The 21,628-nt window shown below is 26.7% G+C and overlaps 1 protein-coding gene across 1 annotated transcript in view; it reads right to left on the reverse strand.

Annotated features, from left to right (window-relative positions):
- Positions 1-672: 672 nt before the first annotated feature.
- LOC129972882 (probable ATP-dependent RNA helicase DDX31) overlaps positions 673-21,628 on the reverse strand; it is a 38,722-nt gene continuing 17,766 nt past the window's right edge. The window contains exons 5-16 of the mRNA XM_056087188.1: positions 19,750-19,859; positions 19,608-19,649; positions 19,334-19,398; positions 18,954-19,073; positions 18,255-18,352; positions 14,732-15,069; positions 12,513-12,572; positions 9,872-10,062; positions 9,000-9,075; positions 8,002-8,092; positions 5,728-5,893; positions 673-872 (exon numbers count right to left, since the gene is read on the reverse strand). Of these exons, the coding sequence (XP_055943163.1) occupies positions 746-872; positions 5,728-5,893; positions 8,002-8,092; positions 9,000-9,075; positions 9,872-10,062; positions 12,513-12,572; positions 14,732-15,069; positions 18,255-18,352; positions 18,954-19,073; positions 19,334-19,398; positions 19,608-19,649; positions 19,750-19,859 (1,484 nt within the window). The 3' untranslated portion in view covers positions 673-745. The remainder of the gene's footprint in view (positions 873-5,727; positions 5,894-8,001; positions 8,093-8,999; positions 9,076-9,871; positions 10,063-12,512; positions 12,573-14,731; positions 15,070-18,254; positions 18,353-18,953; positions 19,074-19,333; positions 19,399-19,607; positions 19,650-19,749; positions 19,860-21,628) is intronic.

Below are 21,628 nucleotides of genomic sequence, written 5' to 3' on the forward strand. Positions count from 1 at the left end.
ATATGCATACATTAAGTGAAGCAAATTAAATTGGATTATGATAAGTGATCAAACTAGCCTGTCATTTTATATATATATATATATCAAAATTGAGGAAAGAGGAAGTTGTGTACACAATATCTGCTTCTTAAAAATACAACTCATAAAATAATTCAGAAAGCACAAAACTGTGTAAAGAAAGTGCTCTTAATATCTTGTGAATTAATGTAGTAAATATAGTTCTTAGGATGTATTCCAAACATAAATATTTCTTAAATATATAATCTTAATTTTCAAATTATATCAATGCTATATTTTTACAAATTTGTCCAGAATGAATCCAACAAATCTGAAACTTCAATACAGTAAAATATTTCTGCAAGGTAAAGTAAATTAATATTGCAGTATATAGAAAAAATTTATTTATTTTATCGACTTATTGTATAATTATTAAGACTAATTAAATATTTGCTAATTTAACCCAGGAATGGAAATACTTATTTGTAATTTAATTTTTTTAAAGGGTTTTTGCTTGGTTTCTATAATTATGTTTATTACATTCAAGATGCCCTCATCTTAGAGTAGAATTAGTCAGTGTATCTTTTTACTGTTTACAACAGTAACATTTCCATTTCAAGATTCAAATTTATTATATTAGGAAAAAATATACATTACAAGAATGAGACACAAGAATGTTGATAAAAACCATTTATTTTCATAAAAACAAACAAATAAAAATAAATATATTTTCAAATAAAAATTAATTTTAATGCTTCTTTCTTTTTTTGTTTTTCCCTCCAAAATCGGAACCAAGGGATGACAGACCACTGTCATATTCTGAAATAGTTTGGAATTTGCGTTTCACTGGTTTGCAATCAGGTTTCTTCTTGAAACTGAAACAGCGATAACACAGAACTGGTAAATGGTTTGAAAGTTTAAAATAATTCCAAAATCTGAACAACCTCAAAGAAACAATATATTTTAGGATTCATAAATTATTATTTTTTTTTTTAAGTTATGATATTTTAAACTGACAATGTTTAAGGCAAAAAATGGCAGTATAATTTATGAATGATGTACACATTTGTAGAAATTTACAAGACTTCACAACAATAATAAACCATGTGTGTTGTTTTCTTAGTAACACAGAATTTGACAGCTAGGATTCTGTTATATGAAATTAAATCTATATTCAGGACTTTAAACGTGCTTATTAATACGTCATACAGCATTCTTTGTACTGCCAATTTCAGCAAACACATACACAGTGTATGAATATTAGTAAAAGAGTAGAACATTTAAAATAAAATTCCAGACATTTTCTAGATAAGTTAAAACAAATTAAGTGTTTTAACTGCTAGTTCAGAAATTTTCTAATCTATATAATCGAGAATTAGAGAACATAATCCAGAACTGAACAGCAAACATTTTTCATAATGAAAATTATTTTAAGCAAGATTCTGCAAGCATTTTAGTTTGGAACATCCAATCTTAGCCATAATTATTACTCTTCAAACTCAACTGTATTAAAAAAAATCAATGAAAATTGTCATGAACATTAAATACTTTGCAAAAAACAGAGTATTTAAAGCAAGAGATCAAATTCATTACCAACACAACTTGTTAACAACAAATATATATTATTTAATGATATGTTTGGCACAATCTATTGTTTTAAATAGTTGTGTTTACTACAGCTTATTTATACTAACACTATAAATATTACATCTAAAAAGATAAAAACTACAATTAATAATTCAAAAAATGTTATACATATTAAAAAGAAATTGTGCACATGAAAACAGTTTATTGAATAAATTTTTAGCATACTTTTACTTATTAAAGAAAGATTTGAGTCTGCATTGTCCATACAGATTTATTGTACATATTGTCACAAATTCTGATACAGATATAGTTAAAATTATGACTCAATACTGTTTAGAATAAGAATTTCCAATGCAGAGATATTCTCATACAATATTTTGCATTGATTGGGTGAGATTTTAAGCATGCTTTCTATTAATATAAGTTTGAATGATAGTAGAAAAAAAATCCATGCATAAAAGAGAAAAATATTTGCCATTTTGCATTTTTTTTTTTTAAATTTTTAATGTAATTTTCTGAATTTTAATAATTTACAATATAGTCTATCTTTGCTTAAAAGCACTTCTTATAATGAATGATTTCCATAAGAAGCAGAACAAAATATTAAAAAGACTTCCTTAATAAGCAATGTTTCTCAAAATGAGTGACAAGGAGACATCTTAACATCATACAGAATCCTGCCTGCATCTTGGCTATTAGGTGTTTAGTGTTTGTTTGCTAATGTTTTTTTTAATCAAATTAAAAGAATTAGAAAATTTATACCTAAACTGAAGAGATGAAAAAAGAGTCGTAGTTTCACAATGTAATATGAGAACTATTCAAGTACAATCAAAAGCATAGCCAAGAGCTCTATTTTATGTCACTGCAAGAAGTTGTGGAAGTGATTTCGTCAAATGAGACGGAAAAAAACTGCCTTAGTATAGCAAACTTTCCAGTAAATAAGGAAGATGCGAAAAAAATGGGAAACTACTGAATCATATATTGAGAAGAATCACATTTTTAAGGCACTACCAACGCATCCTACAAATTTATTTAACCCTTTTTAAGGCGATGGTAAATATCTTACCATCACCTTAAAATATCTTGCAAACATTGCTGCACCAAAACTAACCAGAAACAGACAAAAGTGTCATGATTAACATGTAATGCTCCATTGTGTGGAGCTCTTTGTTTTATGTTGTTTCACCAGAATAATTAAAAATAAGGCATTTGATAATTTACATTACATTTGGTTTTTCTACCACTTACTTCATGTGTAATTAATATATTTTAAATTTTGAAATTAATAAATAATTTTACAAAAATGCATATTTATTTGTGAAATTATTTGTATTTCATATTTTTTCTATTGAGTAAGTCAGTAAGATGTCATTGCTTGTATTGGGCTGTGGTAAATATGTTACCACCCTTGTTATAAACAACAACCACAACAACAAAATGAAAAAAAAAAAAAAAAAAAAAATACTTTTTTTGGTCATAAATGAGTTTTTTTTTTCTTCTCTAATTATAGCATATAATGTAACTTTTGAAAGAAAACAGCTTGTGCCCACTAAAGGGTTAATGATAATCCTGTCTCATTTTCACTAAATTTTGAAATTTAAGCAAAAAAGGAAAAAAGTCTTTAGATAATTTTCTTGTAAAAAAAGAATATGCTATAAATAATTACATAGTTATATTATTATAAATCTAAGTACTTTTTTTTTTTAATGGAATGTCCTATCTTATTTTACATAGTATCTCCTATGAAAAAAAATTATTTCACTTAAGGAATATTTTGTATTACAAGTAAAATCTGGGAATAGATTAACTCATTAAAAGCCAGGTTTCCTCTAATCAGTACTTCTTTAAGATTTTAAGAATTAAAATTAAAATTCCAGCATCTGACATACTAATTTTGTAAACATTTCTCCTTATTTTAACTGGAGGAGAACTGTTGAAATATCACTTTTCCTTAATTTTTAATTTAATATTTTCCTAATAAATTCAAAGATTTCCATCACAGTTTTGTGGAAGAAGGGGGGGGGGGGTCCTTTTCTTAATAACAAGATAAGAAAATTCTATATCCTCCTAAGAGAGTAGTAGTTTGAGGGAAAGAAATTGCTGAAATGTAAACATATGGAGGCAATCATGAATATTTGCTAGAAAGGAAGATATAAGAAATCTTCTGAGAACCAGAATCTTCATTGAGCATTGTTAAGTATAATGATACAAATACCTTAAGTTAAGTTGTACACAGGGAAACAGTAAATAATTCTGTTACTACAAATTTAAAAGGTAGCCAATTGCCATTTGAGGAACTATTTTTAAGCTCATATGTAAACTTTCATTATTCATTTATAAATAACTAATTGAACTGAAATTTTTAAAAAGTGGGTTTTCTATGTACATAAAGTAGCTTAAAAGCTAAAATTCCTCAGCCGTCAAATCCCATTTTTTTTTTTTATTGTAATTATGTTTGAATTTGTAGCATATATTGATTGATTTGAAATATCATTTGGCTTTCTTCCATTAATATTTTGACTGTGTGATATAAAAAAAATTTAGTGATAACCTGATCCACTATTTTGTTAATGTTTTTGTGTTATAACTTGCTGAAAATCATATATAATAAACATAAATTATTTTCTCAAATTCATGTTACAATGTTGGTTTCATAAAAATTAATCATGGGTGCATCATAAAAAATTCCCTTATTGGCTGGATCAAGCAGGTACATACATAATTCTTACTGACCTTAAACTTATACTTTTATTATTTGTATACAAACAGTTCAATGTTATCAATTTGTTTTAGTAGTACATAAACTAAACTATATGAGAACAATGAAATTGAGCAAAGAAGTTTGAAAAATTTAATGAATCAAATTCTATATGGTATAATTTTATAATAATGTCCAATTTCTTTTAGGAAAGGTATTTTTTCTATTATTAATTTCTCAATTTTTTTTAGCTAACAAAATTATGATTTGATATTTCTAATAATAAATATTGAAAATAATAATTCAGATCCATCGATATTATGTTAATACACTTTGTTGAAATTTTAATGCACTGATATTGACAATGATTAATTCTCTGATTTCTGAAGGTAATCAAAGTCTATTAATTTTAGTCAAATTGAGCTGGGTGAGAGGGTTAAAAATGGACATGTACCCCATTATTCCTAAGCACTTTATTCAAATATGAATCATGGGCGAGTCATATACCCTAAAACAAAAATGTTACATGAAGGGTGTAGTCAACATATTAACATTTTACATGTTTTATACATCATAAATCTTATTTTTTTTTAAATGATGACTATTGGTACAGTTGCTTCAATTTAAAATCACTCTGCTGGATGGTTTTAATTAAAATATAATAATACCAGCTAGAATATTAATTATTTTAAGTAACATACAAAGGTTTTTATTTCATCATTTAAACTGAATCCTTGTTCAATTTTCAGAGGCAAACATATAAGCTCATTTCAAGAATCATGGGAATGATTTTTACAGAATTTAAATTATACTGTTTTGCATTTTAATTAAATTTTTTTTTTTTCTCTCTTGTTTTGAATGTATCGTCAATTTCAGTAATTTTTTTCACTTTTTCCCACCTTGAAAACATTTTTGCTATGAAAAAAATGTATAAAACCTTATTATTTTTTAAAATTCAATTTCATAACTTCATTTTGCATTACATTTTCATTAACATTCCCTATGAAGATTTTGCATGTAAAATAGTATATACCAACTTCTTTTAAACAAAATAAATCTTTTTCTAAAGATTCTTTAATGTATTTAAACTGTAGTAATTTATTTAACTAAATATTTTGTAACATAAATACCACAAAATTTTTTAATGTGAATTTTTTTTTAATTTATCATAAATTTACAGAACAAAAATAAATTTAAACTGATGAAATTAATAAACATTAATTATCATGAACAGCGAAAATAAAAAAGTTAATACAAATTTAATTCAATTTGCATGAAATAAAAGTACCAAAAACTAGAATAAAATATTAATATGCATATGAGTGATTACATCAAAAATAAATATAAGCGAAAACCTGATAATTTATACAAAATCAATCAATTCATAGAGCCAAAAAAATTTTTTGAAAATAAATAACTTTATTCTAATTTTAAAAAATGCTTACTTTGGTCTTGAATATTTCTGATTAGGTAGAGCTGCATTTAGAGAAGAGGGGGCTTCACTCAGGCAAAAACTTTTAGCAATGTGACCCAGATGAAGAGATTTGAAAGGTAAAATGTGCCGGATATTTTTTGGATATGAGGCATAGGATTGCACATAACTACTAAATGCTTGAAATAAGAGATACAAATCATTAAATATTTTTCTTTAATTGAATACAATAAAATCATACATAACATTCTTAATAGAGTTGTGAACAGATGACTTGACTCATCTCTAAAATATTGTATTTGATATATGATATAAATATTTTTGAGAAATATAATAGAAAACAAATCTAATTAAAAACTTCACACACTAATTATTGCTTAACAAATACTTTGGTTTAAAATAGATTGATATCAGCTGTGCAAAATACTCTACAAATATAAAACCGCCGCAGTTTGCAATAGAGAACCTTAAAATGGCAAATGATTCTCAAATGCATGAATGAATTAAATTATACAAAATTTCAGCACCTTAAACAATTATTTTATTTATCATTTTTGCCATCACAATACAAATAAACAAATCAACAAGCATTTAAAAAATATTGATTGAAGAATTAATGTATTTTTCAAGAAGGAATCAGTATTATGAATCATTCTATCACATAAAAACATTTATTAGATGTAAATTAAATAATTAGATATAAAAGAATAATTAGATGTTATGGTAAATAATTAGATGTAAAGGAAATTGATTTTCTATCATTCTATTTCTTTTTAAAATCCATGTGTCAATAATAAATTTTCATAAAATCATTTATTAAAAAAATGCAAACAAAAGTAAAAGAAAGACAAGAACAGATTTTACAATTAACATTATGAATTAATTGGCTTTCATTTAATTCAGGTTTTGTGACATCAAAAAAAATTGTTATATATGTCTCAAAATAAGATTATTAATAAATGTTACAAATAATACTATGTTTCATTATCTTACTTTTTATGCTAACATTACTTATTTGAAATATATTTTTTATTTAGCAATAATTTTAAAATCGATTATATTGAATTAAAACTATGCAACACAAATTTTTTACCTTTAAGTTAAAATAATCATACAAAAACAAGTCTCTTTTTGATTATATTTTCTACAAATCTATCTATATCTATTACAAATTATCCAACATTTTTACATCTTAACACTCAGGAAATCAAAATTGGAAATAATCAAAAGTTCAAACAATAAAAAAGTTTCTATATGTAAATATTTATTAAATGACATCCTCTTTAGTGAAAAAGCAAATGAAAATACTAATAATAATATTTAACTGAATTTCAATAAAAAAGTGAGAAAATAGTATACAAGGCACAGACAAAATAATCGATTTCTATATATTTTTTTTTTTTTTTTTTTTTTTGCCATTTTAGAAGTAACAAGTTATATCAGGAAGAAGAGAAATAGAACTTTTTCCATCTGCAGGAATTTGAATTAGTATAAAAAAAAATTGTGAGCTTGATTATATTTGCTGAAAAGGCTTTTCACAGTAGTAGCATGGTCATGTCATAAGCATTTAAATTCATTTTAATCTCACAGCTTGAGATTTAAAATATTATAAAAGTAATATAAAGACATCATCCACAAACAAAAGTACAGTCAAACTAGAATAGATTGAACTTAAAGATTAAGGAAAAATATCTGTACATAAGAAATTTTGATATATAATTACTAAAATCCAGTTTTTTTTTTGTTGTTGTTGTTGTTGTTGTTGTTGTTTTCACATTAAAGGAATATTTGAAACTATCAAAGAAATTTATTTTTTTTAAAATGTGCACATATGTATTGAATTTGCAAATATTTACACAAAATTAACAAATATTTTATGTTGTCTATAAACAAATTCCAAGTCATCTCTTAATTGATAATGCAGAAAAAATAGCTGAAACAGTTTTTTGTTAATTTATACTACTTTTATGTGAATGAAATTCATAGATTTTTCTATGACTGCAATAACCATAGATCACTTTTTATCTAAAAATTTTTGTTTCTTATATAAAAATTTTCATGGATACAGAGAGACATCTTTTAATGAAAATCCAAGGATTATGGGGAAAGTTCCATTTACAAATATTTCTGACATGTGGAAATTCAATATATGGGAATAAACATAACATTATCAAATTATTTAATTTAAAAGAACTCCTAAATGATTACAAGCAAAATGAAAAACAATTATATGCTTTAGAGATATATAAACTATTTATTAATTGTAATAGAAAATTAGAAAACTCACCATCCTTTGCATTTTGATGTAATTCATTTTCTTCATAAACTTCCTTTTCATACAAAGTTTGCAAAGCAGTAGCACAATCTTCCATGGTGCACTAAATAAAATGTGTAGATGCATATTAGATGGAATAAAATTTTTTATTTCCAAATTTTTATTTAATTTCTCATTAGTATAAATAATCAGCAGAAAAAAAAAGTATATACAGTTATTTTCCAAATCAATTTTTCTACACATTGAAAGCAGGATTTTTAATGATGCATTAAGAAAATTAAATAATTTTGCATAATCATTAGATTGAATTTACGACATAATAACCAATAAATATCATTCAAAAATTATAACTATGAATCTAAGCCAAGATTATAGGTTTTAATCTACTATATTTAAACAGTAAACATAAAATTTAATCTTTTTTTTAAAAAAAATCTACTTTTCTGCATGAGTACAATGCATTGTAAATGTGTATTGGACAGATTAAATATATAATTATTCAGAAAATAAAATTTTAACAATTAAAAAGGTTAAATTATTAAAACACCTACCGATTCCTGAATAAACATACTACGAAATAATTATTATTTGAAATCTTCACTACATTAGTCATTAGTACAATTCACCTTTTTTTAAGAATATGATGCTACTTTTTGCATAATATTTGCATAATTGATGATGATGATGTTGTATCCATATTACCACAGAAAGGAGATGCAGTAGCTACTGAGGGTAAAGACCCCTGAGCACCCAAGGGCAGAAGTTTGACTTATAGTTCATATGAAGATGACATTCACACATCTTTTTTTACGGGAGGGGGGGGGGAGGCTCTTTCACATACCTCACAGATAAAACACAGGTTGAAGAACAACCATGTCCAAACCTCGACTCGAACCTGGGATGCCCAGATCACAAGGAAGACGGACTACCAGCCAGAATACCGGCATAATATATCATTACATTTGGATAATAAAAGTAAAATATATATATATATAAAATTTTATGCATACCTTTCCTTTCACATCAAGTACATCAGCAATGAGATGCAAAGATTGCAAAAATTGATCATATGGGATCTGCTCAAAACTAAAATAAAATAAAAAAATAAAAACTGAATAATGCTATAGGAGATAACATAATTAAAAAAATTACTGCAGAATATTTAAAACTAGTTTATATGATATAGGCTGCAGACTATCACTACTTTTTACAGTGTGTGTGTTTGATTTTTAATTAAATCTTCTAAATATCAGGATTTAAATTTCCTTATTTCAAAATCATTCACATTTCACATACCTCTCACCTTAACTCATTCATTTAATATGCATTTTTAATAATCACACTTCATATACCGAAAATCTAATTTTGCATCTACCACAAAAAAATTTCCTTCCCTTTAAACTGTAAAAAAAACAACAACAACAACAAAAAATAAATAAAAAATAAAATAAAATAAACTTACAACTTGGTGACCTTAAACCAAAAGACAAATAGATAAAAAGATAGATAAAATTGATTTAAATTTTGTTATATAAAGCATGCATTTTAAGAAATTATGCTAAAATATTAAATTTGTAAACTAAAAAATTTTTAAATAAATTTAATTTTTTGAATTTTAAAAAGGCATAAAAACTGCAAAGTTTTGATTAATTTCTACTTAGAAGAATGTTTCGTTAAATTTTATATTTTTAAAAGTTGACAGTATTCTTTCCTTCTCTTAAATATTAACAATCTCAAATATGATAGGTGGTTACAAGAAAACATACCTTTAATGACTTATATAAAGATAGCAATTTTTTTTTTCACTTACAATTCACATAATGAGGCATTTTAAAAACTTTTTAAAAAGACAATGAAATATAAAAGTCACAAAAGAGCTTACTTAATTTTATAATCTGCCAATAAATTTGAAAATTTGCTCTCTGATGGAAGCAAAAACATGAGAGAATTTCCTTTCTTTCCAATACGTGCTGTTCTTCCAATGCGGTGGACATAGATCTCAGCAGAAGATGGTGCAGAATATTGGACAATCCAATCTACAGATGGTAAATCCAAACCACGAGCAGCAACATCCTAAAATATTTTATGTTATTTTGATTCACAGGTAAAACAAGTTTTCATAATGGATTATAATGAAACATTGTTATACCAAGGAATTCTGTTAACAGTCAAAAAAGTTCAAGAAGAAAATCATTAAAATACTATATAGCTACTTTATAAAATTCCAATTCAACTACAGAAATGAAACACTCATATACAAAATAAAAGCCAAGATCAATTTCTTTTAATAATCAATAATTCATATCAATGAAAATGAGATATTCTTGACTTTTCATACAATATTGAAGCAATATTTACTTTTTTACAAAAAAATATTTAGACCATCAAGAAAATACATATTGTGGCAACCTATTAATAACGTCCCACATAAGAAAAAAAATCTAGAAATGTCAGTTACAAACAAGAATTTCTTGCATTTATTTATTTCTTACTTAGTTTATATTTAAAACAATCTTCTTATATTGTCTGAAGGATGGGAGTGGAAAGGCTCTTCCTATCCCTAATAATATTTTTAAGATAAAAGGATTGGGAAAGAACATTTTCAGTATATATTACAAGTAATTTTCTAACTACCACCTTGTTATTGTTTGCAATAATAAAATGGCATAATTCTGTGGAGCTTTGATTTCAAGTCAAACTTATTGTTCCTCTTTGAGACTTCTTGTCTAGCAGTCCATTTAAATAAAAATTAAGAAAATCAGCAGATCAAGGGTTGGGCTCTTACAATAGAATAAACTTTCTTTCTAGAGGATGAGTGCATTAAATAAGGTAACAGCAATTGAACTCAAATTATAAGGAGCACAAAATTTACTTTCATGATTACTTTAATGATTCACTTTATTCATTTAAAGTGCCAAAGAATTATGAAAGGGACTGTTAAAAGGAAGCATAAAAAATATCACAAAGGTTCTAATGAATTTCATAAAACAACTATAAACCTTAAATCTTTCTATAAATTCTCATTCACACTGCTTTCTATTGATTTTGAGGTTAACTCACTTAATTAGAAACATCTGGTACTTTTATTTATTTACATAAGAAGAAAAGCAGTGAAAATAAGGCAAAATTAAGAAAATTTTCTTCAAGTATCTATATAATTATGATCTTTATTCTTTATACATCACTTAAAAATCATATAATATCAAGATTAAATTTTGAGTGTATAATAGAGCTGGATGATGACGGAACTTCATCATCGCGATATATCGTCCAACACATATCGATATTTTTCGATATATCGTGATATCATTATTTAATTAAAATTAGTATAAGTTATAAATAGCATCTCTTAACATATTAACTGATTAGGATGACTCCAAATAAAAGGAGGTTTCAATTTATATAGTAAAAATATTTGTCTTCTTTTGAATAAAAAGAATTAAAAAAAAATTTTTTTTTAATCCCTTTAATGAAGTGTGTCAATGCCAAAGCAATGTCTGCATGTTACAATTTATAACATAGCGTTTTTTATATATTAGAATATGACAGTATTCACTGAAATATAAACAAAAATTTTACATTAAGGTCAATAAGAATGAAGAGCAACAAAAATAAAAACTAACCAGTAACCAAAACGAAATCGAAAACGTAAATTAATTGTGAATATCGATTTACTGTATCGCGATTTATCGTGAGCTGCTACGCAAAAGCGGAAGTATAATGGAATTTCTTATTCTTTATGCAAGTACGCTTAAGTGTGAAAATGCGAGCAGCGAATTAAATTGTGCATTTAATCAGAATAAATCCTTTTAGCTTTTACTTCTGAAGATGAATATTTAGCGATTAAACAAAGGACAACCTACAACCTGATAACCGCAATTATTTTTCCATAATGGTATAATATTAGAAATATTAACAAAAATGAAGGTGAAAAAGAATGAAGAGTAACAAAAATAAACACTAACCGGTAACTAAAACGAAATCGAAAACGCAAATTAATTATAAATATCGATCTATTGTACCGCGATTTATTGTGAACTATTATGCATGATCATGATTTCCATGGATTGGTATTTTTAAAAAACTGGCATCGAAATATCGATTTTTTTTTTTAAATATTGATTTTTTTTTTCTCGATAAATCGAAAATCGGTACATCCTTAGTGTAAGGTATACAAAAATAAAAGGCTAGTAGCAACAATAAGATAACTACTGACAAATTAGTGATGTAATACAATATACTTCACAATAATTTTTTACAAACATAAGTTAATTTTCTCATTAGAAATGCAACAATTATATAGTACAAACAAAATACATCAAATGCAAACATTTTTGACAAATGCTTAATTTACTTAGCTTATCAATGAAATCAGGCAGCAAAAAAAATATGATACAAAAAGCTAAAGTGTTAATTGTAAAAACAAAGAACAAAATAATTTCAAGATTCAACAATACACAAGATATAAAAAAATGCAGACTACAACACTAAGAATCGACACTGAAAACAAAATTTACACTTACAGTGCACAGTAAAATTCCTTCTTTATTTGACCTGAATGCAGTGAAAATTTCTGTTCTTTCCTACAATAATAGATTTTAATCAGCATAATCCTGTTTTTCTGTCATTAAGTAAACATACATACTACACTTATACATGTACTTAGCAAATCAGAGATTAGGGCATCAGCTGAAAATTATATAGAGGGGGACATGTGATTTGTTGGTGTCAAAGCAGATAAAAGTCGAATACAAAAGGTTCAAAGAACACTAACAAATTTGCCAACAACAAAGCAAAACTAAGTAATTAAAACAGGTAATAAATCTGAAAGTGAAAACTTTCATAGGCATTATTCCTTTACTGAGCATGAATTTATTGGATAAAATTTTATACATACACATTATCTTAAATATTTCCATTTAATCTGCCCAGCAGGATTTGTTCTTTTGAGTATGCTCAAAACCATCAGTCGTGTTACCATATTGTAAATGAATTTACAGAAATCATACAAATTTCAAAAGATAAAAAAAATTTCAGATTTGGAAGAGGCATAAATCAAATTGTTACAGAGATGGCAAATGAGGATTTAAATGATCTGGTAATACCAACTGTTGTGATAATGAAAAAGAACATAAAATGTTAAAAATGTCACATGAAATTTTAAAATGTTAAAATGGCATTCATTCATGAGAGGCATTAAAAAACACAGCTTTTTTAACAGCAAAACAAAGTTGTTTAGAAACTGTCAAACAAAACATTTTTAAAAAAATATTATTGTAGCATATTTCCTAATTTAGAAGTAAAAAAAAAAATTTCCTCCAACTAGCATCTGTTTTCATTTTTCTCAGTGACAAGTGATGACTATGACAAGTTCCATCAGAAACAACAACAAAATAAAATATTGTTTAAATTTCCAAATATTACTTTAAGAATTTTTTTTTCCAATTTTTAAAATATACAAAACCAACTTTGCATTTGAATCTTATGCATGTATCATAAGAAATTCCATGATTTTTCTATGTAATGCAGAAAATTCAAGTCTATTTAAAATTGCTTTTAAGTTTTATATAGTAAAATGTTGAACTTCTTTTTAAAATTACTTCAATTTCAAATACTATATGTTACTTAAATTTACTTTTAACATTAACATTAAATTTAAATCTATAAAAACATCTAATTTTGAAAGAAAAAAAAAATAAATGAAGCAAATCTATAAAAATCCATAGTAGCTGAATGATCAATTTAATTCAAATAACAAACATGTGTCTTTGAAACAATTATGTTCTTTAATCCCATTACAGCCATATTACAACCCATTATTATGTCCTTACAAAATATATTTCTGAATTTGTTATTAACCATATAAAGATGCATATTGTTTTGAAATTCAATAAACAGGTTTAAATCTGCATTTTACGTCTCAAAATAGGGAAGATGATGTTACTGTACAGGTGGCAATGGATGCAATTAAGTATCAGTGGAGAATAAATTGCATAGCATTTTGTGCGTAATCAAAGGGACTGATTACACAGTGTATATTAATCTTTATGTAAACAGACATACACACAGTTGAGAAACAATTATTCAAATGTTATAAGAATGCACAAATACTAACAGTATCCAAAGCTGTCGCCTCTGCCATGACGAATGTCAGTGGAATCACAGAAGAGAATACAATAACGAGAACAAAATAAAAATAATAATAAAAAAATATTTTTTCACATTTATTTTTTTTTCTTTTATATGATATTATGTACATAATACTTGCAGCAAATAAATAAAAACCAAGAAGCATCCAAAAAGGAGGCAATGAAATCAAAATATCTACTGCAAAAACAATGCAATCCACGAAATCAATTAAAATCCTAAGAAATGATTTGATAGGGGTACAGTGAAAAATTCACTTAAAATAATGTACAATATTAAATAAGATCTTTCTAAATTTCAGCCATGAAATTTAAAACAAATTTCATGGCTTTAAATATTGCAGACATGCATTTTCTTTGATTGATGATATATAATATACTATCAGTTTCTGAATGATGATGTCTATGGTATGATGAATTTAAGAGTAATCAAAACCACAATAACAAATTAATAAATACAAAAAGCATCCAAACTGGGGGACAAATTTCATGACCATAATGCAACAATTCACACTGATTCAATAGCCACAGATACATATTAACATTTTTTCCCTTAAACATAAATAATATAAACATATAGATAAGAATATGTTTACCTCTTGTTTCATATTTCCATGAAGTCTGTAAAACTTACACTTGTGTTGTTTGTGCTCAAGAACAGGAGCCAGAACACCTCTAAAGAGGGAATAGTGGAAATCCACAGAGTTCTGGGAACACATGAAAATGAGACCTTTAAAACCAAATTTCAAGCAGTTGTTAATAATAAAACCAGAGAGAGAGACTAAACGCAATTTCGCTGGGACCACCGCTAAAAACTGCTTCAAATGTTTAGGAACTGCTAGTTCATGAGATTCATCAGAATCTTCCTCGAGTGAAGTTAGAGCGCCAACATGAACTGGTTGTGAAAGGCTCATTCCAGCCATCTGTTCAACCCCTGAAAAGATAAACACTATATGATCAAGTAACAATCTAAAAGAAAATTTCATGAATCATTTCCACTGAGGCAGAAAAAAATCTTGCAATTCTATTTGCATACAAAAAAGTACAACTTCCTAATATACATACATATACATTAAAGTACACTCATGTCCAAAATTAAGGTCACAAAAATGTTTTTCAAAGTAATTCTAAATGGCTATCAGTAAAATTTAAACAAATTTTATTTTATATATTGTGAAGGACCGCTAACATGATATTAACCGTTTTTTGTGAGAAAAAATGTTGTTTAGCATTAGTTTTTGGGGAACTACTGAAATTAGACCGTTTAGGCATCTGGGACTTTTGTCTGCAATTTTGTGAATATTGAACTAAAACAAAAAATTTAACATGTTTCCAGTGAGAATGAGTTCTCATAATCGTTTGGAGGATTCTTTGAGATGGAGAGCCGTTGGCAGTCTTGAAGCTGAGCAGTCTCAAGCGGAGGGGGCTCGATGGTTACAAGTGGCACTGAATGTGGTATCAATTCTAAACAAGTGGTACTGTAACCAATAAGGCTGGCCAAGGCCGCCTCAGAGAAAAGACGCCTGCACTGGATCGCTATTTGGCATTAAGCGCACGACGGCATAAGCTGACAACGGCTACTCAACTTGCTCATGCTCTTGCTGCTGTGTCTGGAATAAGAATTTCCAGACAAAATGTATACAGACGTCTAGCTGAAAGGGCTCTTTATGCCCAGCGACCAGTTGAGTTCATCCCTTTGACTGCATCCAACAGAAAAGCCTGGCTGTTGTGGTGCCTAACATATCAGTCTTGGACACAGCAAGAATAGGGGCGTGTTCTTTTCAGTGATGAGTCACGATTTACCACACAGAGTGACACTCGTCGAATCTTCATCTGGAGAGAGCGAGGAGCTTGCTATCATCCCTCCTAGTAAAAGAAATCAACAGATTTGATGGCAGAGGAATCCTTGTCTGGGGTGGCATAATGTTGGGCAGTCATACACCACTGCACGTCTTCGATGCGGGTACTGTCAATGCACATCGCTATAGTGATGAGATCCTTGAAGCCTATGTGAGGTTGTTCCGGGGTGCTTTTGGCCCAGACTTCATGTTTATGGATGAAAACGCGCTTCCACACAGAGCCCAGATCGTTAATGATTTTCTTGAGGAAGAGGATATTCGACATATGGACTGGCCCTCGAGGACTCCCGATGACAATCCTATTGAACATGTTTGGGATGGTCTCGAAAGAGCCATTGCACAGCGTAATCCCCCGCCTAATACCCTCCAAGAGTTAAAAGCCGCACTTTTGGAAGAGTGGGCTTTGTTGCTAAAAGTATTTATTGACACCCTCATAAACAGTATGAAAGCTCATTGTGAAGCCAGTATAGCAGTGCACGGTGGTCACATTCCATATTAGACAGGAATTTTCCCGAGATAAATGCTTTATCTCTGATTCATATGTAACACTTTTTGTTATATCCTGTTTCTTAATTCCCAATTAAAATCTTTTCCACATTGTTATATGTCTATGTTCTTTCTTCCATTGTAGTGTACCTCCGTGCCAAATTTTGTGGCAACATAATGAATAGTTTTTCATTTTTCGCAGATTTTATGTTTGTGACCTTAATTTTGGACATGAGTGTATATAAGGGATTTAGTTAAATAGTATTATTATTTTCAATGCATTGTTTCATATTACTTTGTGATTTGACAAATGCATTTGATAATGTTTGATCAATTCCCAACAAACATATAGACAATGCAATTGAGAACAAAACATAAGGTTTTAAAAGACATGATTTTGAGCACTTCCACGCATGAACAGGAATTATTCATGTTCAGTTGTAAAACATGAAAAAAGTCTTGCAGCTTCCTTTACTTTCAAAGTCTTTAAAGAAAATTCAGCCTCATAATTTTCAATCTAAAAATATTTTAAATGCACTGATGAAAAAATTGTAGAAGGGGGGGGGGGAGATTCTTAAGAAATTTATAATAAAAATGTAAACAAAAGATATTAATACATTCAATTTTTCAGTCAAAAAAAATCTATGAATGAATTTTAAGTTTAAATTTTGTAGAAACTATATTTTGGTAGAATGATTCATTTTTTTTTCACTATATGCAAAATGTAATTTAAAAATATTGTAATCATTAAAAAATTCAATCTTAAGATTTTAATGAGCCTTCACATTCCAGACTTTTCTGTCTGAAAAATAAATTTTTTTGGGATTATAGCTTTCTGTTATTTAATTCCTGAACATAACATAAAATGCAATGTGCTGCACTAATAAAATATGGTATATAAGCTCAAGTTAAATTTCAAACAAAATTTGTTGATGACATCAGCAAAAAGGAAGTCTGCCTCTCCATTTGTCCTTATACATGTGAAGACTATAAACAAAAAGAACTATGTGAATGAAATTTGGTATCAGATTTTAACACCAAGTTCTATGTTATATTTTGAACAAATTTGCAATAGGAGTGATGTTTTGTTTATTTGTATATTTGTGTCTATGTGAATATAGTAATTTAAGAGCATAATGCCTTCAATAAATAAAATTAGGTACATAGGCAAAATTGTAGAAATGAATCAAAATTTTTTATGTGGTTAGTAGATAGGAGAGTGTCCAAAATACCTGCTCAATTTCATTTATTATATTACAAAGTACATCTTGCCATACTGCATCACTTTACATAGAGGTTGGGGGCATTCAAACTTGTGAACAGCAGTAGCCTTCATGATTTCTCACCTTACTCTCTATATTAACCCACTCTGTTATATAAGATTAATGGATTAATAAAGGATATAAAAAAACAGAAAGGAAGGTGATAAATTGTCTAAGTATGCAAGGAAGTCCAGGGGATGAATAATACTCCCATAGATTTTTATTTAATCTTATAAAATTCAAATTTGATTGTAATTATATTTTAACCAGCATAGTACACATAACAAAACAAAGCATAAAATTTTAAATTTCTGTTTAAAATTAAAGATTTCTGAGCTTGTTTGTTCCATTAAAATCATAATATAAAAACAGCCATTCAACTACCTTAATATAAAATGGAACAACATATTAATGATAGTCAAAGAATATGCAGCTAAAAAGGAATAGTGTGTCTAATCATGCAAAATCAACATTTAAAATTTACATATAGATAGTACTTTCACAATAATTACCTTTGGATAAAGTAGCAGACAAAAGAACAGACTGACGAGTTTTACAGCACTTTGATACAATTTTTGCAACTGAATCTTCAAAGCCTTGTTCAGATAATCTAAAAAAATTAAATCATCTAAATAAACTTATCCTCTAAATGAGTAAAATTTTCTAAAAGAAGATTAAATTTTCTAGAAACTATTCACCATAATTAAATATGAAACAGATTAACTTCCTTACATAACACATTTTAAAACAATGCCCTATACAAAAAAAGTCAATCTTAAATTTTCAGATCAATTGATAATAAAAGTTACTGAATATAAATGCACTTTTAAAGCTTCAAAAAGTCAAGTTAATAAAATATATTGATCAAAAATAACATTTTGCATTATATTAATTCTATAATACTTTTTGAAATAAATTTTATGAAGAGAGGAAGAAAAAAAATCTTTCTATGTATAATATGAAATCAATTTTTAAAACACAAAAATTATTTCAGTCATGGCCGCTACTATCAAACTCATAAAAATTATTTTCTTCAAAATTATTGTTAGCAGAAAATATTACTCTTACTTTTTGTAAATTACGCATTGCACTAAATTTTTCATTCACTTATATTGGTCTGACTCATTAGAATTTTGGTTTACAAAACAATGTCATTAAAAAATAAATCAGTTTGAAATTCTCTCTTCCTTTTTAAAAAATGACATATTTACTTATCAGCTTCATCTATGACAAGAAATAAAATTTTTTCCAATGTTAAACAAGCTGTGTGGTCCAGGTGATCCAGTAAGCGACCAGGAGTGCAAATTAGTATATTGACACCTTTCCTCAAACTGAAAAGTTAAAATATTATCTCATTTAAGTTCAATACTGAAAAGTTATATTTACAATAAAATGTCTTTAGTATTAAATAAAACAAAATTAAATCTTGGATAAATTTAATAGCATTTAGGTAATGAAATAAACATTATGTTGATTAAAATATTCATATAATATTTTGCATGAAACAATTTTTTTCTAAAATGGTATTAAATTTACATGAATAAAAAGAATTAAAATTTACATGAACAAAATAAAAATTGACTTCACTCACCGAGCTTTCTCAGACTTTTTCTTTTCACCCCCAATTAAATATCCAGGAACAATCCATGTAAATGACTAGCCATGAAAAAAAATCTTAAAATTAGAATAAAATAACAAAATTAAAAATTAATGGCTGAATTAATCAAACATAAATCGTACCAAATCAATAAAATTTTAAATTCAGCATGACATTACAACAATTCAAGATTAAAAACAGCATCAAATTCTTTCAAAAATACTTTTTTTTTTAAAAAAAAAAAGAACATATTACAAAAATTCCTTACCTTAGTGAGCTTAGAGAATATTTCAAAACACTGCAATGCTAACTAAAAAGTATAAAATATATTATAAAAATAATTTTAAAAAATATATACTTCAATATTTGAATGAAATTGCTATTAAGCATTTATACAATTTGCATATTACCTCACGAGTTGGAACAATGATTAAAGCATAGACACCATCAGATCGTTTGATTTTAGGCTGCATACTTTGAAGCTTTTGTACTATTGGTATGGCATATGCTAAAGTTTTACCTAAAATGTTATATGTTTTTTTTAATTATGGCAAAAATTTATCAAAATTTTAAAAGTCAATTATATAATGGAAAACTTGTAAACTGTTAATTAAAAAATTGCAATCAATTTTTCTTTCTACTTTAAATACAAATTTTACAAAATGCAATAGTTCGGCATTTCTTAACCCACAGTATGCATACCCTAAGGTGTACATGAAATAGTCTCACGGGGCTCATGATGAAAAAATGTAGCATTGAATACTGATAGATAGATTTCATATAAAAATATAAACAAAAAGCTGTTGTAATAATTGGCATTTTCAATCCTAAATATATTTCATTATGAAAAATTCATTGTTATCTTCCAAACCAGATTCTAAATTATTACTGCAACCAAACAATCTCCAATTAAATGTATTTATGTAGCTTTTAATTTTATTAAATGAAAATATTATCAATATGCAGAATTTCTGCACAAATAGTAAATAATAAAAATGTTTCTACATTAATACATAGATATAATAATTAATTCTTTAATTCAAAATTAATCATAATAGATATTTGTAATTATACATGATGCAAGGAATTATGATAGGTGGATTAGTGGTGATAGGTTGAAGGATATGCAAGAAAAAAAAATTGGGACATGCCACAATAGTTCCTCAATTAATTATAATAGACAATATTATTATTTTCCATATAGTTTTCAATCATTATTAAAATAATTATTATAATACCAAAAAACTATTGCTACATCACCTTAAAATTCCAAAAGTTTTTGTTTTTTTTATGTATGCACAAGTTTTTAAGAATTTTCAATATATTTTTAATACATTTCATATATTATTTATACAGAACTGTTTTAAAAAATAACAAAAAATGTGCATAAAATTGAACAAGTATCATTAATTGAATTTCAAAAGAGAAACATGTCAAGTGGAGATGATAAAAACACCTACATTCCACATAATGAATAAATATATATATATTTTTTTAATCCAAGTTTGATAATTTTTAAATATTAATAAAAAAAAATTAATTAAAATTATGTAGCAGAATCATTTAAGAAAGTGTTGCATTAAAAAAATTTTAAAAGGTTGAAAAAATTTTAAACTTTAGATTATAGATTAAATTAATTTAATCAATCAAGTTTCATCTTCTTATATCATATCAAGATACATCACAAAATGGAGAATATAAAAGGAACAGTAAAGTACTTTCCCACTTTCAAATCATTAGAAGATAAAAGTTGTACTCCTTTTTAATCACATACTGCAATTAATCTAACTATCTTACACATATTGATACAGTAGAACAGGAAGTATAAAGCAACTTTTTTTCTACAGATTGGTTATGGGAAGAGGAAATGTTTAAAAGGCATTGGTAAGTCAATCTAAACTCAGAGAGTTTAGTTAGTTATATTAAAATCCCATTTTAAAGCAGGATGAACACTATTAGAAGAAGATTTCATAATTCTGAATTGCACTTAGATTAAAAGGACAGCACATGAACTAGCAAAACACTTTTCACACTTTTGCATCACATCAGCAGAAGGTTATTTTACTCCTTTCAGATATAGCATACACTAAGTTCACATATATGAAAATTTGTACATATACAGACTTTAGAAGGTAGGATTACTGATCTTTAGAGTAATATTTTTGATATTTTGATATTTGATTTACTCCTTTCAGATATAGCATACACTAAGTTCACATATATGAAATTTTGTACAAATACAGACTTTAGAAGGTAGGATTACTGATCTTGGGAGTAATATTTTTGATA

This window comes from Argiope bruennichi, chromosome 6, assembly GCF_947563725.1.
Source record: "Argiope bruennichi chromosome 6, qqArgBrue1.1, whole genome shotgun sequence".
In the NCBI taxonomy this organism is placed as follows: Eukaryota; Metazoa; Arthropoda; class Arachnida; order Araneae; family Araneidae; genus Argiope; species Argiope bruennichi.